The sequence below is a fragment of the Ictidomys tridecemlineatus genome, chromosome 5 (genome assembly GCF_052094955.1).
Source record: "Ictidomys tridecemlineatus isolate mIctTri1 chromosome 5, mIctTri1.hap1, whole genome shotgun sequence".
NCBI classification, from domain to species: Eukaryota; Metazoa; Chordata; class Mammalia; order Rodentia; family Sciuridae; genus Ictidomys; species Ictidomys tridecemlineatus.
The window spans coordinates 30,872,517-30,900,031 of NC_135481.1; the positions used below are offsets into that span (position 1 = coordinate 30,872,517).

Genomic DNA, 27,515 nt, shown 5'->3' on the forward strand with positions numbered 1-27,515 from the left:
GATCGTTCTTGGTGCTTCGTATTGTTAGCTTTTAAAAAAATATTTAATTGTTGTCAATGAATGTTTATTTTATTTATTTATATACGTTGCTGAGAATTGAACCTGGTGCCTTACACATGCTAGGCTAGCACTCTACCACTGAACTACAACCTAGTCCCTATTGTTACTTTTTATGGGAGAAAAAAAAAACCCAGCTATTTATCCATTAACCAGCTGGTGGACTTTTGAGTTATTTCCAATTTTTGGCAATTATGAATAAAGCTGCTATTTATGCTTTATGGTTTACATATATCTATGCTTTATGATTTACATAAATCTTCATTTCTCTTGAAATGGTATCTACTCATGAGATTCCTAGGTCATGGTATTGCCTTAGTTTTTCTGAACAAGGTTTCTTGCTTTCTGACACAAGAAGACTCAGCCTTATCTAATAATCCCCTCACTTCTGGCCTTAATCAGTCATTTTTCTGAAATGTACATGATTATTTTCTTTTTAAAGCTCTTGAGTGATTCTGATATGAGCCCAGCTTTGGAAACTTCTAATCTATATACCAGTACAGAATGTGAAAGATTTTCACCACATTTTCTTATTGAAACATTATATTAGGACCTCCGAGCTTGAAATCAGGACACTGGCAAGACAACCTGTGCTGAAATCAAGATAGGGAAAAGACGAGCCCCTGGGTTAGCATGACTCACATCTGCTGGGGCAAAGTTCTCAGGAGGTTTCCCTTGGGGTTTCCACTGTCTATGCTGAATCTGCTTTTGGTCCTTTTCCCCCACTAGGTTCAGTTTAGCTTGAATATACACTGTTTCCCCTCTAGATCCAACTCCTGGATCATACCAGTCTCACTTTTGGTGAGGCTTGTGGATGTGTTTCCAAATACATTTAGATAAGAAAGAAGAAATTTATGTACAGGTCTGTACTAGCTAATTTGTCCTTATTTAACATTTATTTTTTAGGTGTAGATGGACACAACACAATGCCTTTATTTTTATGTGGTGCTGAGGATCGAACCCAGGTCCCACCCATGCTAGGCTAGCACTCTACCGCTGAGCCACAATCCCAGCCCCACCAGCTAATCTTTCTAATAAATTACTTTTAACTGTTTTTGGAATTTGTCAAGATAGAGTTCATTAATGTGTGCCTCACAAACTTTATACTTAATATACTTTTTATTTCTCCAGGTTTGACATCCAGGGTACACTGAAAAGAAAACTGAGAACAGATATTCATTACCCACTCACTAACTTGGACCTCACTCCTTACATTTGTCCAGTTTTCCGGAAGCATCCCAAATACAACCTCTGTGCAGTGGTGGTGAGTAAAGTAGCTTGTACTTTCCCTGCATTTGTCCTTTAAAGCTATAGTAGTAATGTGTGCCTGGCTTGCTGAACAAGAGCTTGTCTATAACATAATTTTAAAGAAAATTCTGGATTATCTGCTTGAATTCCTACTCCTTCTCTCTCTCTGACTTCTCCTATACCATCCTTTTAAAAACAAATTATGGAGCATGGGAACTTTCTGCTTTGACATAGAATAGCAGAGTAGTGAAAGAATGAAACCGCCAACCCACAGCCTTTCTGCTTTCTCTCCACTCAGGGCTATTTTGATGGAGGGACATTTGCAAATTGTGCTCCTAGAGGCCATAGATCTCAGTTCCAATAGTGTTAGGTTGCATAATCATGAGCCACTCAGTGGCCAAAGCCACTAATAGTCACAGACTCAATGCCTATATGCAGCCTGACTAGGAAAGGGCTCTATGTCAATCATAATCTGTGAGGAGTCCCTAAAGGAAAGAAAGCCTGAGAATAATTCAGATCAAATCACCAGAACCTCTCACTTCAACCAGCCCCGGGTAGCATACTGTTCTCTGGGCTTCTGTTCTGGATCATGATATCAAAGATCTGTTTCAGAATATAGTCATATTAGTCATGTTCCAGACTGGACCTGAAGGTCCAATTGCGTGTGTATCAGAGGGGTTTGGCCCCTGCCAGAGCGGTGTGCTCCACCAGGCTTCTGATATACTGAAGGCCCATTGCCTCTTCACCTTATTGTTGAACTAACATATTCTAAAATGATAATCTCGCTGGTCTTCCTCATTAACATTGTTGTAGGGACAGATGAGGCAAGGCACCAAAGACAGCAGGAAACAGTTTTATTTGGCTGCATTGCAGCCAGGTTCAGAGGGCACAGCTTCTGTTGTAATCAATCCCATGAACCCCGAGTTCAGGTAGTTTCAGAAATTTATACCCAGCATATAAGGGAAGGGGCTCAGAAGTTCACAGTCAGCAGAAGTTCACATAAAAGCAGCTTTTTCTTTCACTGTTTTGGGAAAGTTAATCCTTCAAGGGCAGTACCTGAGAAGGGGAGAGCTTCTTCCCCCCTTTCTTTCCTCCCCCTGCCAGCTGTTACCATGGAGCCCAATTGGTAACTTCTCTTATCTTAGAAATGTAGACATCTTTTCAAGTTCCAGCTCAAGGCCAGAGGCTTTGTTTATACATTTCTACAAACTACTATACTGGATACGTGTTTGTGAAAAACTAGTAAAGGGGTATCCAACACCTGGAGTGCGGATTTCTTCCCAGACAGTGGCCAAGTAAAACAGGGCAACATGAAAATTGGAAGTTTATCTACATTAAACTCTTTTGTAGAAATTTTTTTTCTGACAGTCCCAAAATCATCCATGGTGAAGATTTCTGAAGAAGCCCAGTTAAGACTGTTTTTGGGGAGAAAGGGGGTACCTACTACAACATTTCTCAGAACCATACCACCAAACTTTTTAAAATGATCACTTTATCGTTTTCACTTAAATTCTTGACATTCTCCTTCTTTCCAGTTTATCCTGTCCCCAACTAGTTTTTCTTTCTTCACTCTATTTGGGAATCTACAGTGACATCTCTCTCTCTGTCATATCAAATGTAGACACTAATGTGAATTTCAAAATACTACAGGAACTTCCCTCCCCTAGATTTTACTATTTTAACTTTAAAGAGTTTCTCTTTTAAGAAAATTTAAGTGATAAAAAGCAGAATTCATATTTAAAATCGAGGTACATTGTGAAAAGATACACATTTATATAAAGAATCTCCCAAGCCTTTAATAAATTCTGAATCTATTTAGTATTTAAGTTATTTTTAGTTAAGTGAAGGGCTAAATGTATATCTTTGGAAAAGATATACATTTAGAATTCATGGCAAAATGATGATCCAGAGAGATAAGAACTAAACATCATTGACATTAAGGTGCACGGAGATAGGAAAAGTCCCTCTAGGGCTTTGCTACTGCAGGTGTGGAGCATCAGTTCCCCTGTTAGAAATCAAGACTCTTGGGCCCCACCCCAGACATTCTGACTCAGAGCATGCATTTTAGCAAGATTTTGGTGTAATTTGTGTGCAGATTGAAATATGATATTCATTTAGACCAGAAGGGAAGGATACCTCCTCATCTTCCTTAGAGAAGAGATCTATGCAGCTTTTACATGAGGTCTTGAAGATTTTGCTGCTTTAAAAGGAAGGTACTTTATCTGCCAGGGTATTTATTCAATTTGCTTTACAGACACTTGCTATGTACCAGGCACTGTTACTTTAATCTTCATCATAGCCCTGTGAGGACGGGCACCATTATTATCATCCCCATTTTACAGTCTGGCTGTAGGCACACAAAAGTTAATAATTTACCCCAAATCATACTGCCTACAAAGATCAGAGACAAGATCTGAACAAGGAGGCTGTCTCCAAACAGTCCTGCTCTCAGCTCCACATCCTGTTACCTCTGGCTCTGAAACATGTCTCTATAGGAAGCCCAGAGGAAGCTTCTACCCTGCTCCTTGTTCTTTCCCTGCATTTGTCCTTTGAAGCAATAGTAGTAATGTGTGCCTGGCTTGCTGAACAAGAGCCTATCCATATATGTTAGGAAGAATATATTTTTTCCTTATGCATGATGTTCCTTCAAATATTTGAAAATAGCAATCATACTCACAATATTTAGTTCCTTCAACCATCCTCAAATGATTGGTTTCCAGAAAGACTATTTTAAAACTTATAAAACATTTCAGGCACAGAAAACTAAATAGAATAAGTACTCAAAGTACTCTCAACCTACATTAAAAAACAACGTATTGTAGGTAGAATCAGTCTCATGTATATCTTTTATTTTATTTTTTTTAGTTGTAGATGGACACAATACCTTTATTTTTATGTGTTGCTGAGGAGTGAACCCAGTGCTTTACATGTGAGAAGCTCTACCATTGAGCTACAACCCCGTTCCTCATGTATATCTTTAATGATCCCACTCCCCTGGCCTCTCTGATGTTACCATTACATGAACTCCATGTGTATTTTTTCCATGTATTCTTTCTTTCTTCTTTGCACATGTATGCAGCTGTACTCATCATGTAGTATTGTTTGTATGCTTTCTGTGTCTGCTATATTGTATGTACTGTTCTATATGTATGCAATGTGGAATGTTAAATTGAGTTGATTAACATATATTGTTTCATTTTTTTGTGATAGACATTTGTCATTTACTCTCACCTATTTTCAAATATATTATACATTATTGATTATAGTCACCAGTTGTACAACAGGTCTCAAAAACTTATCCTGTCTAGCTAAACTTTTGTATCTTTGACCAACAACTTTCCATTACCTGTTGTTTTCCTTTCAGCCTCTAGTAACCAACATTCTACTGTCTTCTTCAATGAGTTTGACTTTTTTTAAGATTCCAGATGTGAGATCATGTGGTGGTGTTAATTTTTTTTGTGCCTGGCTTATTTCACTTAGCACAATATCCTCAAACTTTATCCATCATTGCAAATGGAAGAATTTCTTCCTTTTTAAAGGTCCAGATAGTATTCCATTGTGTATATATACTACATTTTCTTTATACATTCATCAACTGATGGACATGTAGCGTGATTAAGTATGTGCCTTGGCAGTTGTGAATAGTGCTGTGATGAATGTGGACCTGAGGATATCACTTCCTATTAATTTCATTTCCTTAGGATACATATCCATAAGTGGGATTGCTGGGTTATACGATGATTCTATTTTTTATTTTTTTGAGGAAAATTTAAATTATTTTCCATAATGGAAATACTAATTTACATTCCCACCAATTGTATATAAGAGTTCCCTTCTCTGCATATCCTAGCACTTGTTATCTTTCATCTTTATTTAAATTGATGTACACAATGATGTGATTTACTTAGGTTTTTTATATATGTGCATAGAAAAATTGTCAGATTTATTCCACTGTCTCTCCTATTCCTATCCCCCCTCCCTTCCCTTCATTCCCTTTTGTATAATCTAGTAAACTTTTCTCCTCCCCCCTCCTTTATTGTGATTTAGCTTCCACATATCAACAAAAACATTCAACCTTTGATTTTGGGGGGGATTGGCCTATTTCATTTAGCATGATAGTCTCCACATCCACCCATTTACTAGCAAATGTCATAAAGTCTTTCTTTTTTATGGCTGAGTAATATCTCATTGTTTATATACACCATAATTTCTTTATCCATTCATTGTTCATGGGTATATAGGTTGGTTCCATAGCTTAGCTATTGTGAATTGAGCTGCTGTAAACATTGATATGGCTGCATCCCTGTAGTATGTTGATTTTTAACTCCTTTGGATATATGCCAAGGTGTGAGATAACTGGGTCAAATGGTGGTTCCATTCCTAGTTTTTTTGAGAAATCTCCATGCTGCTTTCCAGACTGGTTGCAACAATTTTCAGTCCCACCAATAATTTATGTGCATACCCTTTTCCTCAAATCCTTGCCAACATTGTTGCTTGTATTCTTGATAGTTGTCATTCTGACTGGAGTGAGATAAAAATCTCAAGTGTAGTTTTGGTTTGCATTTCTCTAATTGCTAAAGATGTTTTCATACATTTGTTGACCATCTGTATTTCTTCTTTTAAGAAGGGTCTGTTCATTTCCTTTGTCCACTTATTGATTGGGTTATTTACTTTTTTGGTGTTAAGTTTCTTGTGTTCTTTGTATATTCTGGAAATTAATGCCCTATCTGAGGTACAGGTGGTAAAGATTTTCTCCCATTCTGTAGACTCTCTCTTCATACTCTTGTTTCCTTTGCTGTCAAGAAGCTTTTTAGTTAGGTAAAATCCCATTTATTGATTCTTGATTTTACTTCTGGCGCTTTTAGGAGTCTTAAGAAAGTCAGTTCCTGACCCAATATATTCAAGTGCTGAGCCTACATTTTTTTCTAGTATATGCAGGATTTCTGTTCTAATCCCTAGGTCTTTGATCCACTTTGAGTTAATTTTTGTGCAGGGTGAGAGAGATGGGTTAACTTTCATTCTATTACATATGGCTTTCCAGTTTTCCCAGCACCATTTGTTAAAGAAGCTATCTTTTCTCCAGTGAATGTTTTTGGTTCCTTTGTCTAGTATAAGATAACTGTATTTATGTGGATTTGTCTCTGTGTCTTCTATTTTGAACCACTGGTCTTCACGTGTGTTTTGGTGACAATACAATGCTGTTTTTGTTACCATAGCTTTGTAGTATAATTTAAGGTGTGGTATTTTGATGACTCCTGCTTCGCTTTTCTTGTTGAGAATTGCTTTGGCTATTCTGAGCCTCTTATTTTCCAAATTAATTTCATGACTGCCTTTTCTGTTTCTATGAAGAATGTCATTGGAATTTTGATGGGAATTGCATTGAATCTCTAAATAGTGCTTCTGGTAGTGTGGCCATTTTGACTATCTTAATTCTGCCTATCCAAGATCATGGGAGTTCATTCCATCTTCTAAAGGCCTCCTTGATTTCTTTCTTTAGTGTTCTATAGTTTTTACTGTAGAGATCCTTCACCTCTATTGTTAGGTTGGTTCCTAAGTATTTTATTTTTTTGTGGTTATTTTAAATGGAATGGTTTTCCTCATTTTCAGTTGATTCATCACTGATGTATAGGAACACAATTGATTTATGGGTGTTGATTTTGAATCCTGCTACTTTGCTGTATTTGTTTATGAGTTCAAGAAGTTTTCTGGTGGAGTTTTTTGTTTTCTAAATATAGAATCATGTCATCAGCAAATAGGGATAGTTTGAATTCTTCTTTTTCTATATATATCCTTTTCATTTATTTCTGTTGTCTAATTGATCTGACTAGAGTTTCCAGTACTATGTTGAATAGAAGTGGTGATAGAAGGCATCCTGGAAAGAAAATGATTTGCCAGTAATATTAAGAATTTTTGCATCTATGTTCATCAGGAATATTGGTCTGAAATTTTCTTTCCTTGACGTGTCTTTGTCTGGTTTTGGTATTATGGTGGGACTAGCTTCATAGAACGAGCTTGGGAAGGGTTCCCTCCTTTTCTATTTCATGGAATAATTTGAGGAGGATTAGTGTTAGTTCTTCTTTGATGGTCTGGGAGAACTCAGCTGAGAATCCATCTGGTTCTGGGCTTTTCTTTGTTGGTAAGCTTTTGATGGCATTTTCAATTTCATTGCTTGAATTTTTAAAATATTTGTTTTAGTTGTAGGTGGACACAATAAGTTTTTATGTGGTGCCAAGGATCGAACCCAGAGCCTCACATGTGCTAGGTGAGCACTTTACCACTGAGCCACATTCCTGGCCCCTCATTGCTTGAAATTTATCTGTTTAAATTTTCTATGTCCTTCTGCTTCAATTTGGGTAGGTCACATGTCTCTAGAAATTTGTCAATGTCTTTAAGATTTTCTATTTTACTAGAGTATAGATTTTCAAAATTGGTTCTTATTATCATTATCATCTGTATTTCAGTAGTGTCTATTGTGATTTCATTTTTCATAGTAAATTTTAGTAATTTGAGTTTTTTCCCTCTCTCTTTGTTAGCTTGGCTAAGGGTTTATCAATTTCATTGATTTTTTTTTCCCCCCAAAGAATCAACTTTTTGTTTTGTCGATTTTTGGGTTGTTTCTTTTATTTCAATTTCATTGACTTCATCTCTGATTTTAATTATTTCCTGTATTCTACAGTTTTTGTTATTAATTTGTCCTTCTCTTTCTAGGGTTTTGAGATGTAATGTCAGGTTATTTATTTTTTGACTTTTTATTCTTTTAATAAATGAGCTCAATGTAATGAACTTTCCTCTTAGCACTGCCTTCATAATGTCCCAGAAATTTTGATATATTATATTGCTATTCGCATTTACCTGTAAGTATTTTTTATTTCATCCCTGATTTCTGCTATCCATTTACCTTTCAATAGCATATTATTTAGTCTCCCAATTTAGAGTAGTTTCTATTTTTTATTTTACCATTTATTTCTAATTTCATTCCAATATGATCTGATAGGATGCAAGGCATTATCTCTATTTTTTTTTATTTGCTCACAGTTGCTTTGTGGCCTAAGATATAGTTTATTTTAGAGAAGGATCCATGTGCTGCTGAGAAGAAAGTGTATTCAGTCCTTGATGGATAAAATATTCTATTATATGTATATTATCTAAATTGTTGTTATCTTTTAGTTCTATAAATACTTTGTGGTTTTTTGTTTATTTGTTTGGAGGATCTATCCAGTGGTGAGAGAGGTATGTTAAAGTATTATTGTGTCGAGGTTATTTGCTTCTTGAAATTGATAAGGGTTTGTTTGATGTATGTAAATGCTCGATATCTTGGGGAATAAATATTATGTATGGTTGGTTTACAAATTCCCTGAAGCAGTATGAAATGTCCTTCTTTGTCCCTTCTGATTAACTTTGGCTTAAAGTCCACTTTTAATGATATGAGGATAGAAATCCCAGCTTGTTTACAAGATCTATGTGAATGATATGTTTTTTTCTCATTCTTTTACCGTTATTCTGTGGATGTCTTTGTGTATGAGTTCACTCTTTTGGAGGCAGCATATTATTGGGTCTTGTTTTTTAATCCAATCCCAGGCTATGTCTTTTGATTGATGAATTTAGGCCATTTACATTCAATGTTTTTATTGAGATATGATTTTTATTCCCTTTCATTTTGATTTATTTCTGTTTTTAATTTGAATTAGTTTCTCTGTTGATAGTGTAGTTCTTCCCTTTTATGGTTTTCATTTTTATTTTTATTTGTTTTTTATTGAGATATGAATTTTATTCCCTTTCATTTTGATTTATTTCTGGTTTTAATTTGAATTAGTTTCTCTGTTGATAGTGTAGTTCTTCCCTTTTATGGTTTTCACTTTTATTTTTCATTTCTTCTTCATGAATATCTTATTATGTTTTGTAGTGCAGGCTTTCTGGTTGTGAATTTTTTAACTTTTGTTTATCATGGAAGGTAATCTTGTAGACAAAATTTCTGGAGGAGGGATTTAGGCTTAGGTGGGTTCTAGGCTCTTTGCTGAATACCAGTAGGTCTGGAGATTTTAAATCAGTACACCTTCAGGGTCCAGTAATTGCTGGTCCATGCTGGAAGACTATACCCCAGGGATCTCCTCTGGGTTCCACTTGTGTGGTGGAGGAGCAAATTCTTTGTCCCCTATGTCACCTGCAGTCACCACATTTCCTGGTCTTGGGTTCAGTCTCTAAACTCAATCTCTCCTGTCCCTGCCCTTCCAAATTTCTGAATTTCTGACCAGACACCTCTCTCCCATCTGGTCCTGTAAGCAGCCAGATTGGAGAGGGAGGGTTAGAGCTGGGTGGAGCTCCATGACAAGTTGTCCCCAGTGTAAACCTCTCTCCACATTTGATTTTCTCCTGGTTGCTTAGGCACACTTTATGTTGTGCAGTGTGTTTACTGTGTCTGTATTTTGGGCCCAATTTGGGTTTGCAAGAATGGGCTCCCTCAGCTGCTGACCCCCATTCTGCAGCTGCAAAATGGTTCCTTCCTTCGTTTTCCACACTCCACCTGGAGAGATGGCAGCTTCTTTCCCACACAAGGATATTGTGCAGTGCACCTTTCAGTTTAGTTGGACAATGTCCTTGATCTCTAAATGCCCTATACCCAGACATTCCTCAGGCCTCCTAAAAATGGAGGTTCCTTTATTTCCCTTACTGAAAGAACTATACAAGGAACATTTATACATATTTCACCTAGAGTCAATAATTAAAATTATATCGTTGTGTACACTTTAATATATTTATGTTCTCTGTGTGGGGGTATATCACACACACAGTTTTTAGTTACTTACTTGTATATTAGTTGCATTTATCATGACACTCCATCCAAAAATATATCAACATATATCTTTAAATCACATTTTTATACATGCTTACAATACTAGTATTATACATAAGAAAATTTAAAACTCTATTGCTTAAACACTCATAGATCTGTTTTCTAATGTCAACTGTCCCAAAGTTTTGGTTTTTTTTTTTTTTAATATTTTCAATATTTATTTTTTAGTATTTGGCGGACACAACATCTTCGTTTGTATGTGGTGCTGAGGATCGAACCCGGGCCGCATGCGTGCAAGGCGAGCACGCTACCGCATGAGCCACATCCCCAGCCCAAGTTTTGGTTTTTTTTTAAGGATCAGAATTTATTCAGAATTCATAAACTACATTTGATTGTTAAACAGTCACTTTTGACAAAGAGAATTTTTAATTTAATTTAGTTGAAACACCAAATTTTTCCAATTAAGTCTTTTCTGTCTCGTTTAAGAAATCCTAACCACACCCAGCACGTTAGTATACGCCTGACATCCCAGCAACACAGAAGGCTTAGGCAGGAGGATGGCAAATCTGAGGCCAGATTCAATAATGGAAAACTTAGTAAGACTCTGTCTGAAAGTAAAATAAATAAATAAATAAACAAATAAAAATAAAAAGGGCTGGGGATATGTCTCAGTGGTATAGTGCTTGCCTAGCATGTGTAAAGCTCCTAGGTTCAATCTCTAATACCATAAAAAGGAAAAAAAAAATCTTTTCCAATCCTGCATTTATGTAAATATTTATATGTCTTCTGAAGAAAATTGTTGTTTGGTACTTTTGATAGTATGGTATGATGTAGAAACTCAATTTTACTTTTTTCCATATGAATAATGGATGTCTTAACATTCTTTTTCTCAATAATAATTTATAAAGTTGCTTATCCTGTGGTGTGTGTCCTTTGGTCAGTTCATTCATGTTTGGGCTAATTGCATACTATCTTAATTACTATAGCTGTAAAATAAATCTTGATCTCTGGCAGGGCAAGACCCATCATTATTCCCATAAGTCAAAAGCATCACAATTTTCTTCTTATTCTTCAGGAAGTGTGTTGACTATTTTTGGATCGTGTCAATTTCAAGCCTATTGTATTTTGTTTGCACTGATTAGTGAGAGTTAGTTTGGTTCTCTGTCCCTGGAACAATGGTACATCTCTCCATTTATTTAGGGTTTGCTTTAGTATATCATTCCATAATATTTTGTAATTTCCTCCAGAGGTCTTGCATATCTTTTCTTACAGTTTACTCCTAAATACCCTACTTTTGTTGATTTTGTTCCTATAATAAATGTTAATTTTTATAATTGTTATGGCTGGTGCATCCAAATGGTCATTTTACCATACCTAGTCACCTAACTCAATTTTCATTTTTACCAATTTGTTTACAACTCTTTTGTAAAGGCCAGTTTTGCCTTTTCCTTTCCAATTATTTTATCTATTATTCCTTTATCCTATGTTACTGCTGTGTCTAGGACCTCCAGTGTATAATGAATATAAGGTAGTGATAGTAAGCATCTTATTGTTCTTTTAAGTGGAATCATCAAAAATGATGTTATAAGTTTTTAGTAGCTTCACATTTCCTTCTGTGCAGGTTTTAGATTTGTGTTTGTGAAGGAGCAGAATTTTATTAGATTTTTTTCTCCATAATAACTGAGCTGTTATGGCTTTCTAGAACCACAATATTGTCAATTACATTTATGTACTTTCTAATATTACTGTCTTTGCATTACTGGGAAAAATATAATTTGATATTGTCTTGGGTAACATTTTACTGTATTTGTCTTACTACATTTTAAGACATCTTTTTTTCAATGAGAGTGATCTGTGCTTTTCTTAATATTGTTTTTGTCTAGTTTGGGTATCAGGGTTATATTGATTTCATTAAGTGAGCTGAGGAACTTTTCCCCCTTTTATATGGAAGTATGTGTAAGTCTATAATGAAAAGTTTCTCAATATTTGACAGAACTCACCTCTAAACCCATCTGGGCCTGGTGTTACTTTTGAATAGGGAAGATTTTTACCTATTGATTGAATTTCTTTAATGTTTGAGTCTCTTCAAATTTTGTCTTTTTTCTTTGTTTTTGCTAAGTATTTTCTGAATATTTATTTCATCTAAGTTAAATTCACTGACTTAAAATTTCATGGTATTTTTTTTTAAATTTTTTTTTAAGAGAGTGAGAGAAGAGAGTGAGAGAAGAGAGTGAGAGAAGAGAGAGAGAGACAGAGAATTTTTAATATTTATTTTTCAGTTCTCGGCGGACACAACATCTTTGTTGGTATGTGGTGCTGAGGATCGAACCCGGGTCGCACGCATGCCAGGCGAGCGCGCTACCGCTTGAGCCACATCCCCAGCCCAAAATTTCATGGTATTAAAAATATATTGTGCTGGGTATGATGATACACACCTGTAATCCCAGCAATTTGGGAGGCTGAGGCAGGAAAATTGTAAATTCATGGCCATCCTTGGCAACTTAGTAAAACACTGTTTCAAGATAAAATAAAAAGAGCTGGAGTACGTAGTCCAGTGGAAAACTTTCCTTTGTTCAATCCCTAGTAACACACACGCAAAACAGAAAGATTTTAACTTATATTGCATCTGTAGCTGTAATATCTTTTACTATTTCTATTATCATTGCCTTTTTTCTCTTCTCTTGATCAGTTTTATTATTGATGTCCAAATTAAGTCATCTCAAAAGACTAACTTTTGCCTTTCTGATCCTCCAAATTAAGTCGTCTCAAAAGACTAACTTTTGCCTTTCTGATCCTCCAAATTAAGTCATCTCAAAAGACTAACTTTTGCCTTTCTGATCCTCCTTATTGTATCTTTTGTTTTCTACTTTATCATTCTTTCTCTTTCCTTTTTTTTTTTTGGGAGGGGAGGGTATATTCTCTCATATTTTAATGGTTAAAGTTGGATACTTATTTCATTAACATTTAGTCTGTTCTTTTTGTTAATATTTTTATTTTTTAGTTGTAGTTGGACACAAATACCTTTATTTATTTATTTTTATGTGGTGCTGAGAAACCCAGGGCCCCACACGTTATGCAAGTGCTCTACCCTGAGCCACAACCCCAGCCCCAAGTCTGTTCTTTTAAATATAAGCATTTAAAACTATAAATGTCTACAGATAACCACTTTTATTGCCTACCATCTTTTTTTTTATTATAGCACATCTCAAACATACAAAATAGATGGAAAAGTGTAATAAACGCCCATGCAATCATCAACCAGTATCAACATTATCAACTGATCTATAACACTGACCTACTCCCTTCCTCACACCATATTATTTTAAAGATATTCTCAGTAATTTCCAAAAATATGGGGTCTTGGGTCATTTTTATAACTGACTGCTAAATTTTTTTACTGTGTTTAAAGACTGTTGCCTTGGGCTGGGGATGTGGCTCAAGCGGTAGCGCGCTCGCCTGGCATGCGTGCGACCCGGGTTCGATCCTCAGCACCACATACCAACAAAGATGTTGTGTCCGCCGAGAACTAAGAAATAAATATTAAAAATTCTCTCTCTCTCCTCTCTCACTCTATCTTTAAAAAAAATAAAATAAATAAAGACTGTTGCCTGTATGAAACTTTTATATTTGTCGAGACTTATATGTTTTTACTTGAGAAGCCAGTCTTTAAGTGAAGCATGTATTGTTCAAAGCTATAACTATACTATTTTTGTTTGACAGTTCAAAGAAATGTGCTGAAATATTCCATTATGCTGGTAAACTTCTCAAGATTTCCTTACAGTTGTCTCTTTCTCTTTTAAAACAAATCTATTTTATTAGGTGCATAAAAGTTAAGAATTATAACCTTTTGGTGATCTAGAACTTTTTTCATTATAAAGTAACTCTAGTGCCTTTTGGCTTAAAATCTATTTTAGTTGATAATTATATGGCTACTATAAATATAGCTAACCCTCTTTCTTTCAGTAGTACATTTACTACATCTTTTTTCCATCCCTTTTTATACTTATTAATGTTTTCTTTTCCTTTTTTAGAGTATATGTAATATTTATTATATAAATATCATTTATTTTTTAGATTTATTTATTCTAATGAGGTATATATGACAGCAAAATACATTTTGATTCATGGTACACAATTGCACAACTTTTCATTTCCTTGGTTGTACACAATGTAGTGTACCATATGTGCAGTCATACATGTACCTAGGGTAATGATGTCCATCTCATTCCACCATCTTTCCTACCCCATGCCTCCTCTCCTCTCTCCCTCCCCTTTGTTCAATCAAAGTTCCTCCATTCTTCCCATGTTCTCCCATTATGGATCAGCATTTTTAAAAAAATATTTATTTTTTAGGTGTAGTTGGACACAACACAATGCCTTTATTTTTATGTGGTGCTGAGGATCGAACCTGGGTCCCACCCATGCTAGACGAGCACTCTACCGCTAAGCCACAATCCCAGCTCCTGGATCAGCATTTTATATACATATTTAAATTTTTTGATTCTGGGGTTCAAACCCAGAGGCACTCTACCATAAGCCACATCCCCATCTTTTTTTATTTTTTGAGACAAGGTCTTGCTAAGTTGCTGAGGTTGGCGTTGAACTTGTGATCCTCCTGCCTCAGCCTCCTGAGTGACTGGAATTACAGGTCATCTCTTTAAATTTAGCCTTTTCTGAGTTATAAATTATAAAACTTAAGTTTTAAAGCCTAGTCAGTGGTCTGCTTAGTTTATTTCCATATATTTCAACTAGTGATAAAGTTGGGTTGGTTTTAGTCATCTTTTGTGCTTTATTTCTAGTTGTTTCCTCATATTTTTTGGCTGCTACTAAGTTGATAAAGCTTTCTTTAGACTATTTTTCCTCTACAACTTTGGAAGTTACACATTTTGATTCTTTAGCAATTACCCTAGAAGCTATGGATTCCATACTTAAAGCTTAAAGTTAACCAAGGTCTTTTATTCCTCCCAAACAAATGGAAGGATCTGAGAACATTTTTGTAATTCTGGTCACTGAACACTATTATTGTTTTCTAGCATTTTAGTTTTAACTTATTTATTTTTTTATATGCCTCCAAGGAGACATTATTTATCCAGTTCATGTTGGTTTGTATTTGCCAGTAGTGTTATTAGTCCTTTTTGCTAATCATTCCTCTTATTTTTCCCCCTTTATTCAGTTTTGTTTATATATGTGGCACATATTTTAGCAGACTTCAATGAGGTTCTTTTATTCTTTTATATCAGTCTTTGAAAAAGCCTTTAGTCTACTTTTCATTGCTGAATAATTCAATTAGAAATCTAGCTCTGAAATAAGTTAATTTTCCTTCATCATTTTGAAGCTATTTTGTTTTTTTGGTTTCTATGGCTGCCAAAGAACTTCTACCAGCAATATGTCATTTTTGGGTATGAGTAACCTGTCTTTTCTTTCTGGTTGCTTTTAAGGTTTTTCTCCTTGCCTCGATCTGCAGTATTATTTATCTCTGGCTCATTACACTTCCTCACTTTGAAAATTAATTTTTCTGTTGTTAATAGTTTTTAGCTGTCATCACTTTTAATATTGCCTTGTTCCTATATTCTGCCTTTCCCTTCTAGACCTTCTATTACAAATAACTTTTTTTCATCCATTTTGCCATTCTTTTTTCCCCATTTAAAAAATTTTGTTCTAATTAATTATACATAATGCCATGCTTCTTAACCCATATTTTCCTATCATTACTCCATGCATGGTCATTTTCACAGCTTAATTTTTATGTATTCATTCTCTCTTTTTATTCTATACATTAGTCTGTCTCCTTTTTTTTTTTTCTTTTCCCCCCTGCAAATACTGAGTTTTGAACCCAGAGGCACTCTACCACTGAGCTAAATCCCTAGTTCCACTTTACTTTGTTTTGAGACAGTCTTTTACTAAACTGCACCGCCAACCTTGAACTTGCCATCTTCCTGACTCAGTCTTCCAAGTTGCTGGGATTACATGTGTATCACTATGCCTGGCCTGTCCACTATTTTATATTTTGAGAGACATTTAGCCACTGAGCTACATCCTCAGCCCTTCTTATTTTTTTGAGACAGGGTCTCACTGAGTTGCTTAGTGCCTCGCCAAGTTGCTGAGGCCGGCTTTGAACTCATGAAGCTCCTGCCTCAGCCTCCCAAGCTGCTGGAATTACAGGTGTGCACCATTGTGCCAGGCCTGTCCACTAATTTTTAAGTATTTTAATTTTGTTTCTGAAAGTTGTTTAGCTTTTTAAAGTTACTTTCCTTCTCTTAAATGTCTTTAATAATATTAAAATATATTTATTTATAGTCTTCATTTTGATAATCTATTATCTAAAGTCCTTTGGGGGTTTAATCTAGATATTTGTTGCCTTCTGACTTATTCATAGTGAATTATTTCCTTGTATGTTCCATTATTTGAACTGTGAGCTCAACTTCATTAGGTTTTGTTTTCCATTGGGGTTTTCTATATTGGTATCTTAGTTAGCCTGAGTTAAGATCCGTCAGTCTGGAAATATTTTTCAGGTTAAGCACCCGAGAAATACTTTTCATTTTAAATGTCAGGATTCTCAGACAGTATAGGTAATGTAAATTTGAATTCCAAACTGCTAAGAAGGTAAGTCTGTGGTAATAAATTCTCAGGAATGACTTTTATTATCTGTACCCAGACTCCAAGCTAACAGAAGCATTAGAAGGTTGATCCCCACCCCCAAGTTTATCCTTTCATTGAGGGTAAATCTCCTTTTCTGGCTTTGTGTATAGATATCAAGCCAACTTCTCACCTGACAAGGGCTTAAGACATTACCTCTAAATTCCCTGAATGGCCATCTAACCCCAGAGACCAGGAACTGTCTTTATTTCCAGGCAGTCACAGGCACAAGGCATCATGCTACTTTGTAATTTTTTGTTTTTGGCTCCTGGGAATTACCCTCACTATACTTATCTTTCAAGTCAGCTATACTTTTCAAAGGGTATCTACTTTTTTTTTTTTTTTCAATCCAGCATCCTTTACAAGTTTTGGAATAGGCTTTTTGGATTAGCTGTCTGACTTAAGTAAGTGCTAGAAATGGAAGTCAAGAAAGATAGTTTACCTTCTCCCATCACGTTGAACTTAAAAAAAAAATTCATCAAAGCTGAATGCAGTACTCCAGCCATGTTCTAATCATTTCAGAACATCATTTCCTGACCTGAGAATTACATATCCACCAGATGTTTTTTCTCAATGAAATTATATTACACTATTATGGGCACCATTTAAAAAAATATGAAAGCATATCAGTTTAAGATCATACAGAAAGGACCAGGACCAGAAAGATGTTGTAACTGTCAGTTGAGGGATGTTTCTATGTAAGGGGAAAGGTGCAGAAGAGGAAGGTCTAAAGAGACATGTTATTTAAGTACCCCTTCTGAGCTAGTTCTATAATATGTATCTGACAATAGTTATACAAGACTAATAGTCTAATATTCATGTTACAAGATGCAGAATTAAAGCTCAGCAAGGTTAAATAATTATTCTAAGGTCTCTGTATAATATTATCCCTGAATTCACATTTGGAATTGGCTACAAAAATCCATTTTTTTTCTATGTTGGGGTCAGCAAACTTACTCTGTAAAAGGCTCTAGATACTATTAACATTTTAGGCCTTACTCATCATATGGTTTCTGTTCCAGCAATTCAAATTTACTATTGTAGTATTGAAGGAGCCACTGTAAAACAAACAAATGAGCATGGCTGTGTTCCCATAAAACTTTATTTAAGAACACTGAAATTTCAATTTCATGTAATTTTCAAATGTGACAAAATATTGTTATTTGGAGTTATTTTAACCATATAAAAATATACAATCTATTCTTAATTCATGGGTGATGTGAGAACAGGCATCTCACTAGGTGTGGCCATGGGCAGTGTTTGCCAATCCCTGTTCTACATCATACTGTGTTCTTGGAAGTAAGGTTATTCAGTGTATTTGTTTCACGTAATCCTCTGCTAGCTTAAGAAAGACATGGATAATAAGGATGGGACAGGTTCTTTTTTGCACCCTAAGTAATAGAGGTGGTTGTTTCATGCACATCTCCCTCAAATTGTGCTGTGATAACAAGCATTTACTTGTATGTCTGATTCCAATGTTAAATGTCTTTGTTTGAGCCTGTCCTTAAACTATAAGTTCATTTAGTAAAAATTACCTTGTCACTTATTTTAAAAACTTCCTTTAATGTTCACTGTACATTGTGTTAACTGATAAATAATATGTATCAACTGATACATATTGATCAAATGTTCTCATACACTATTTCATTCACAGATTTTGTTAAAATAGTCACTGGGCACAACATGTAAACAATTCTAGTGTAGTGAAAAACAATATAGCAGCAGTCACAGGCTGTGTGTATGACTTAACAAAATTATGTCCTTTTAATTAAGTATAAGGGACAATTTTAACAGTTTATTTGGCCCTACTGTTTTTGTTTTAGTAGTTAGAGCACTAGCATGTCAATACTAAGTCTGACATTCCTTCCTTCCCTAGAACCACTTTGGTGATCTGGATGGTGGCCACTACACTGCTTTCTGCAAGAACTCAGTTACCCAGGCCTGGTATAGCTTTGATGACACAAGAGTCAGTGAGATTCCAGAAACTTCTGTTCAAACCGCAACAGCATATCTCCTGTTCTATAGCTGCCAGCCCTTTTCAAAACCAGTACAAAAATGCAAGAGCTAGGAAAATAATGTTTCCTGGAAAATGCAAAACAAGCAATCAGAAACTGGTAGTTAAGTTTTGCTTTGTCATTAAAACTCCTACAACTAACATAACTGCATCACTAACATTTTTCAGTCTTATCTGAAAAGTTATACACAAAAGATGGGTCCTGGTTCACTGAAAAAAAAGCATGAAATGCTAATAGTGGGGAGCTTTAAAGTACTGCAGATTACATATTGAGTTCAGGTTTCAAAATTTGTTTTATTACTGTGGATTTCTATCGTAAAATACCTCATAATTACATATATTCAGTAATTTTTTTCCAAAGATACTGCATGAAGCTAAACAAATAATTTTTGCTCATGACCAAGTTATGTGTAGCTCAATGGCTGAGTACTTGATAGCAGGTGTGAAACCTGGGTTCTATCCCTGGTACACAAACTTTTGTGTTTCTATTCTAATGGCTCTGAGCTAAAACATATGATGGTAAAATATTTAATTGACATATAATAATTTAGTCAAAAATCTGTAAGTCTTCTCAACTAATTAAAGAATATGAAAAGTTGTCAATTTTATCACTGGAAACCCTTCCTTTCATATTCTCCTTGAGAGTTAATGGTGACATTTTTTTCAAAAGCATTTTTAGAATCTTACAGAAACTTTTCTATATGAAGTGCTTTTATTGACTTCATTTGTAGCAATCAAGTCCCTGAGATAAATGATGTCTAAGCTCCTTCATTTTTAATATATCACTCTGAAAAGATGTGGTTCATTATTGCAGTTTACTCTGCAATCAGGTCTGACTCCTACCCTTTCACTTTAATTCTACTCTTGAAAGAATTCAACTCAGAGAATTCTTAAGTACTATCTGTAGCTCTGGTGCCATATTAAAGCAAGAAGTCAGGAATCCTGATTCAACAGGACAAGTGAACTAAATTTAGAGTTAGTCTGGTAGGATGAGGGTGTGCGTGTGTGTAAAATCTATGTTTCTACTATCCTATATTGATAACATTAAAGACAGAACACATAGAGGGTTTTTAATTATTTTTCTCAATAAGATTTTAATGTAGGTGTAAATGAAATTCTTATTTTAAAAAATTAAAGAAAGTTTCCATTTATTCTTTTAGAATAAAGATTTAGTGCACAAATACAGCCCAAAGCCAACAGAAAAATAGCTTTGCCCTGTCATTTCCCTAAGAAAGCACTGCTGTTACTCAGAATAGGCCAAAAAAACCAAAAAGAAGTAACAAATAAAAACAGCAATCTTCTGAGTTCTAGGGATCACAAAAGGACCATGTTAAACTATGTACATTGATGTGCAAGTGTGCAATAAATATGTACATATACATTCCTATCTGCTTTACATCATCCTAGAGTATTCATAGTAGATCAAGCTGGGATTAGAAATGTGAAAAGGCCATAACAGTGAAAAGGAAAATGAAGGTTATAATGGTTTTCAGATCAGTACAATAATAATGCTTAGCTAGTTAATTATTTTAACTTTGGAGCAGACTAAAAAAGTTGTTTTGAAATAATGAGTACCTGGTAAGGGATGCTTACTGTGATACTTGTTAAATATTATTTGTCAGTTTTTTGATAATAGCACTGACCTGAATTATATAGTGCTAGTAACACAGCTCCCACTTTCCTAGAATTCCTCTAAATAACCAGCTGCAGCTAGCTATCCATTACCTTTGTAAGCATTTCAAAAGTTGTTGACTGAACCTTTTACAATTTAACTAGCTCATAACCTATACCTCCTTATGTGGCCACATCAGTTGCTCGTGGTCCCAATGAAGTATAAAAGAGAATATAAGCTGCTGAAGACTTCACAGAAGAAACGGAGATATCGGAAACTTCATGATCATCAAATTTAAACCACCGCTGTCTTGCTGCATTTTTACAATAGGCAGTGTAGTGGCCTCCATCCAGCCCACCATAGTGATTCTGTGCCAAACAAGACAGAGCATAAATGAAAATTGAATGGCTATTTAAAATGTCACTTACAAATGTTTACGCTGTTCTTACTCTCCTATGAGGTAAGAGCCGCTTGAAACTCCTATTAATCTGCTTAAAGAAACAACAACAACAAGTTTTTAGTTTAAAAAGATACTTACTGAAACAGAAAACAAATTATATTTCTTCAAATTGTTCTTTGGACCAATAACATACTGTGACAAGTCAAGATTTTCTAAAGGGAAGTCCACAGATGTCTGTAATTTTTGCTTCCACCTGCCATCATAGGAAAAACTGCAGAACAAAACATTACAGAAATTACACTGCTAGAGAAAGAAATCAGCATGAATCCTTACTCATTTAATATCCAGATTTTTAGCCATGACCACAAAGTCCATTTCAAATATAAAGACTCAGAAGAGAAAGGACCTATTAAAAATATTTGTTTCATTTCCATTTTACTAACAAGGAAACTGAAGTTGCAGATATTAAATAACATGTCCAAAGTGACAGAATAACAGATAGGTCCTCACTTCAATCCCTTGATCCACTGACTAGCTATAATTGTTATGTAAGTCCTCTACAGAGGACTGCATGCTCAGAACACTAATCACCACAAAAGCAGACAGGAAGACTGAGGAGAGCTGCTCTAGATTTAAACTTGTACTTTAGGGGACACTACAGTTACAAAGTGACTGTGGGCAGACTGGTGATTAAAATAATGACATTCCATTATTCTTGCATACTCTGCTCTTTTTAAATACCCCAAGTACTGATGTTTTGGTTGGTGTAATATGGTTATTTTAGAATTAATTTTTTGTGGTGCTCAGAGCTTCATGTGTGCTAGGCAAGTGCTCTACCACTGAGCCATGTCCCGGCATTACTTTTTTATCCTTTTGGTTTCAGAGACTGAACCCAGGGACACTTAGAAACCATTGACCCACATCCCCAGCCCGTTCTATGTTTTACTTTGCTAAGTTGCTAAGGGCCTCATTAAAGTGCTGAGGCTTGCTGTGAACTTGCAATCCTTGTGCTTCAGCCTCCTGAGTAGCTGGGATTACAAGCATGTACCACTGGACCCGGCATTATTTTTTTAAAAAGAAATTTCTGAACTGTATATACTTTTGAATAACCTCTAAGAATATCAGCACTCAAATATGTTCAGAACAAATCTGTATTCATTTATAGAATGTTTATACCTCTACAATCTTCAAGAAAAAGGGACAGTGGACAAATTTTGTTAGAAAAACTGTACAAGAGAAATATGAACACATCAATCTTGAAATTAACATTAATAACGAAGAATCTTCAACACAGAAATGCTTTCTTTGAAACAAAAATTATTCTTCTCAATAAAAAGATGAAACATCCTTTAAAGTAGTTTTTCATAAAACTAGCTCAAAAGTTATCAAAAGACCAAGGAGTAAGAGCAAAAGATCTGGTATGTGTTTTTACATCTTTCACCATCATTCCCTCCACTATTGAACCAGATCTTTTTCATTAATTAGAAAGATTTGAACACAACAGTCTACACTTAACATTACTAACATATTTCACTTTTAAAATTACACTTCTAAAAAAAAAAATCATGTTATTTCCTTTTTAAAAACATGATTCAATCTGTAAATGCTCACTGCTGGAATGTTTGACCTGCTAATTTGTGTTAATGTATAAAAATACATGTTATACAGTATACTTTTTTTCACTTGATTTAACAATTTAGTTTCATTCATTTTTAAAAAGTGAAATCACATGGAACTACATGAAGTAACAATATTGTATTCTGGCCTCATTTCTACTTTATTACCCTAGAGCTGCCCCAGCCAGACAACCTTCTTTTGGTATGTTTCCTTTGTAGCCAGTATAATAAGTGTAAATTACATAGGACTTTGAATTCCTTCATTTTACTGAACAGATAGAAAAAATTTCCCTTTTACCGTTTCAGATGCACTAAAAGCACAGGTGGCAACTTCCAGATTTCTATCTTTTTTAGAGAATCCCGTCGAGCTCTGCAATGACTGCAGTAAAATCTGTTGTTATCTGTGAGTTTTTCTTCTTTGGAAAATAATCTAAGGCAATCCTAGTGAAAAAAACAAGTAGCAGGTACTCAATAATTAATGTCTTCACATAGCACCAGAGAGCATCTCTTCACTAATTCATTCTATAGGCCCCAGATACAATAATAACCTTGAACAAAATTCCAACCAAATCAGGTGAGGAACATACTCCAGTGAACAGAATCACAGCACATCGAGGGCTATCTATGATGAAATGAAAAGTGCTATGGGTCATAATGGCAAACAGGAAGACCTTTAACCTGTACCTGATGGGCCAGGAAAGACTTGATTGGAGGATATGATGTTCTAGAGGAAGTTAAGACTAATAGTATCAACAAACTATTATATAAATCGCACTGCTGTTGTGTGAAAACCAAAATATCTGATATTCCCATGTAAAGCACACACTCATAAAAAGTAGATCTAAGGTGAAGTCAATATACAATTTTCCAAATTAAAACTTCTAGAGCTGGGCATATAGGTAAAGCATTTGCTTAGCATGTTCAAGGCCTAGGTTCTATCTCCAGCAATGCAAAACAAAAACCCAAGACTTTAAAAATCATTATCAATTCTTAAAAAAGGTAAATTTCTAATTCTTTCCATAAAATGTTTACAGAGATGATGGCCAGACATAAATCACTAAAAAATGTACACTTCTATGTATATAAATGACATTTTTACCCAACAAATCATTTTCTCTCTTTCTTACCTGTAATGTACATTTACTTGTGGATGCTAGTGGTAGAGATAAATACATGAAGGCCTCAAATGTCCTAGATTTTTTGTGACAGGTGAGGCACTGTACTGTGGATTTGAACTGACCCTGAAAAAGTGCAACAATAATAGACTCATTGAGCTGCTTATGTTTCTGCCAAGCATGTTCTGCAGCTTTAAAGTCATCAAGATGATCATTATTTTCTTCTTTATGTCTCTTCCGATTATCAGCCTGGAAATAAGATTATTTAGACAATTAGTACCTATAAGATTACATTTAAATATAAAATTGAAAGAATAAAGTTAAACAAAAACACTGCAGATTTAAAACATTTGTAGTCCTGGCAAGTACAGCAAAAAGTAATTCCAGCTGCAATAAACCTACTTTATCATAAGTCTGGTTTTGAAAAGAGAAGATAACCCACATGTAGCTGGGAATCAGGGCTATAACTAGAGAAATATAATTTCATTGTTCCAGCTTCATAAACAGGAACATACACAAATATATGTATATATATTCAAACACATGTGTATGTGTGCACTGGTAACAATGGCGATCCCAAATTTATCTGAAAAGAGAGATGACAGTTGAAGCTGTCATACACAAATGGAGGATGGTCATTTGTGTAGAGATAGATGCCTCAAAAAAAAACTAAACATGCATCATTTGGTTATGTGGTATAATTCTTACTTTAAAAAGTAATGATATATACAAACTATATAACATTTGTAATAATATATAAATATACAATAAAGGCGTTTGGCCCATCTACAGCTAATCTTCTACAAAATCTGTTTCTGATTTTACTTTCAAATACATGTGAGTTATGGATAGTATCTCCACAACTATTTTAACATTTGCAAACTGCTCAGCATTACTAATTGTTAACACTAATACTGTATATACTTCTTTTCAAATACAGGTCAAGAATTCCTAACCTGAAAAGCCAAAATGCTCCAAAATCAAAACTTTTTGAGCACTGACATGCTGCCACAAGTGGAAAATTATACACCATGAAACTGTTTTATGCACAAAATTACTTAAAAATATTGTGTAAAATTAACTTCAGGCTATGTATATAAGGTAAATATGAATCATAAGTAAATTCTGTGTTTAGAATGAGGCCCTAGTCCCAAGGTATACTATGTATATGCAAATATTCCAAAATCCAAAAAAAATCTAAAATCCAAACCACCCCAGGAAACAAGCATATTAGGTAAGGGATCCTCAACTTGTATTACACTCATCATATATAACTGTATTGTAGCTCCATGCCTTAGTACAAAGTCACTATATTTCAATAAATTGCCACTGAAAAATCACCAACTAGAATTTTAAATTGCTATAAAAATAACAGTGCTACTGAGCAACTCTAGGAAGTCTCTCTGCAACTTGGAAAAGTTAAATCTTACTTTATTTAGGTCTTCATGGAGTCCATCCATGAGGAACAGAAGCAATTCTTGTGAATCTTGTTGGCTGTACCCTGCAAACTGGTCATTGATCTTCCCAATGGTGATTTTAAAGTCTTTTGGACTGATGTATCTATACTGTCCTGTCCACAGGGCTTTCATAATTATACCAAACTCTTCTGCCACTTCACCTTTATGTCCCAACAAATTTGACCTATGTAAGTAAAATTAAAGTTACAAAAAAAGCAATAAAGGAGAATGTCAAAAGGGACAGTGGGTTCTTGATGTCAACATTAAACTATTCACATACCACAATCCTATATTAAAATATTTATTTGTAGGTTTATTACCAAATACTCATCTGAATCTTTCTTTGCTAATAGTCCTCCAACTTACTTATTTTGGCTACAAGCCTTGTTCCTCCTACTCATCAACAGGCTGCAGTTTTATAAGAGTGAGGCTCTGCTTTCTTGTGCTGCTCTCTTCCCGTCTGTCCCTTACTATTAGAGTTGAATTTTCTCTTTCTTATCTTTACAAATAAAGATATTTTTCCCTTTCTTAATTCATCTTTTCTGGAACCAAGTAAGAAGTGCTATGGTTTGAATGTGTCCCCTCTAAAATTCAGGTGTTGCCAATGTGACAGTGTTAAAAGGTGGCGTGTTAAGAGGTGTTGAGGCCATAAAGGCTCCCCTTCATGAATGAGATTAGGTACACTTAGAAAAGGGCATGACAAAAGGAGTTTGTCCTCTCTGGTCTTTTCACCTTCTGCTATGTGAGGACACAATAAGAATGCCCTGACTAACTCTATGGTATTCTACAACTCTAATCCCTGCAACTCAAAAGGCTGAGACAGGAGGATCCTAAGTTCAAGGCAAGCCTCAGCAACTTAGACCAGCTTAGGAAGACTCCAGAGAGCACTCCTAGGTTAAATCCCTAGTACCAAAATAAAGAAGGCCCTGACCAGAGATGCTACCACTTTCATCTTAAACATCCCATCTCCAGAACTGAGAACAATAAATTTCTGTTCTTTATAAATTATCCAGTCACAGGTACTTTGTTAGAGCAGCACAAAATGGGCTAGATTAATAAGTATGATTAGAGTATCTTTTTAATAGTATACTTGGAACCATTATATAAAACAAAATAAGCCAAACTGAGAAGGTCAAGGATTGTGTTGTATGTTTTCTTTCATATGTGGAAACTAGGGAGGAAGTAAAAAAAAAAAAAAAAAAAAAAAAAGTAGGGGCACAGATCTCATAAAAATCAAAGGGAGATCAGTAGAACAGAGGAGAGGAACCCAGGGTTAGGAAGGGAGGGAGGGAGGGGAAAGTGATGATGACCAAATTATATTGCCATATTGTGTGCACGCCATGAATTCCAAAAACAAATCCCACCACTATGTACAATTATAAAATACTAATTTAAAAAATATATAGGAAAAGGAGCAGGGATCAGTATCAGAAATATGCTGAATTATAGAAAACACCACAAAATATACACACACAATACTGAAAAGTAAGACATTTAGTACCTGTTAATATCATCCTGATAACAGTTTCGGTTGAAATAATCAGCCAAATGTGGGGCATTACATAGGCACTGCAATATTGAGTTCATATAACAAGTATTTCCTAAATTACGAAGTCCAGTAAGAGCTGGTCCAGATCCTCCAAAAACAGGATTGAGGTTCCGAATCTGAGAAGCAGAAAGCCTTGAGATCTCAGCTTTAGGATAGCATACTGGCCTGAGGAAGAAAGAGTATAGAAGATGTCTTAAAATGCAGACCATCTGAAACAGGTTTCACACTACAAGTGGCAGCAAACTATACTACCTGTACCACACAACTCTTGTCCACAGTCTTTTAACTCATAAGGTAACTGTATCTTACAGGACACTTAGTAACTAGCTTATACCTGGATGTCATCTGGGTCCCTCCCATGAAACACATACCTTTTACCTTTTATGGGGCTGGTGGTCCTAGAGATATCATGAGAGAGATTTTCTAGCTTCTCATGAGCAAGGAGCTCAAATAGAGAAGCCTCTTTAAAACTCCTTAAATGGTCCAGAGAGGCTGGCATTGTAAATGTTTGAACTCAACCAAAATGGCAAAGAACCATAAAAATACATTACCATGGAGCACATATCAGAGGAGGCAGAGGTTATCTGGATACTATTACCTGAAGTTTAGAGTTGTGGTTGACTACTCACAGGTGGGCTAGTCAAATTTAAATCAATTAAAATTAAAAAAATCAGTTCTTCAGAATCACTAACCTCATTTCAAAATAGTCACAACTCAACATTAGCACTGATAAAGAACATTTCCATTAGCACAGAATGACCCACTGGATAATGCCAGACTAGAGAAAGCCTCCTAGACTTTTGTTAGTGTATTTAGTTTGTCTGTGGAACTACTATAGAACTATAGCATGAAGGAAAATCTTAACTGAAGGTCTTTTTCTTTTTAGAAGCACTGAGGACTGAACATAAGGGCTCTTTACTATTAAGCTACATTCCCAGTTCTTTTTATTTTTTGAGACAGGGTGGTCCTAAATTGCTGAAGCTGACCTAGAACTTGAAGTCCTCTGCCTCAGGCTTCTGA

The 27,515-nt window shown here is 35.1% G+C and overlaps 2 protein-coding genes across 2 annotated transcripts in view; one reads left to right on the forward strand and one right to left on the reverse strand.

The window, feature by feature from the left end:
• The window catches only part of Usp50 (ubiquitin specific peptidase 50), a 40,011-nt gene extending 19,975 nt beyond the window's left edge, over positions 1–20,036 (forward strand). The window contains 3 exon segments of the mRNA XM_005316563.5: positions 1,189–1,321; positions 18,609–18,812; positions 18,815–20,036. Of these exon segments, the coding sequence (XP_005316620.4) occupies positions 1,189–1,321; positions 18,609–18,812; positions 18,815–18,850 (373 nt within the window). The 3' untranslated portion in view covers positions 18,851–20,036.
• Usp8 (ubiquitin specific peptidase 8) overlaps positions 19,811–27,515 on the reverse strand; it is a 65,841-nt gene continuing 58,136 nt past the window's right edge. The window contains exons 14-19 of the mRNA XM_005316561.5: positions 26,448–26,660; positions 24,920–25,130; positions 23,502–23,738; positions 22,673–22,815; positions 20,897–21,029; positions 19,811–20,726 (exon numbers count right to left, since the gene is read on the reverse strand). Of these exons, the coding sequence (XP_005316618.1) occupies positions 20,541–20,726; positions 20,897–21,029; positions 22,673–22,815; positions 23,502–23,738; positions 24,920–25,130; positions 26,448–26,660 (1,123 nt within the window). The 3' untranslated portion in view covers positions 19,811–20,540. The remainder of the gene's footprint in view (positions 20,727–20,896; positions 21,030–22,672; positions 22,816–23,501; positions 23,739–24,919; positions 25,131–26,447; positions 26,661–27,515) is intronic.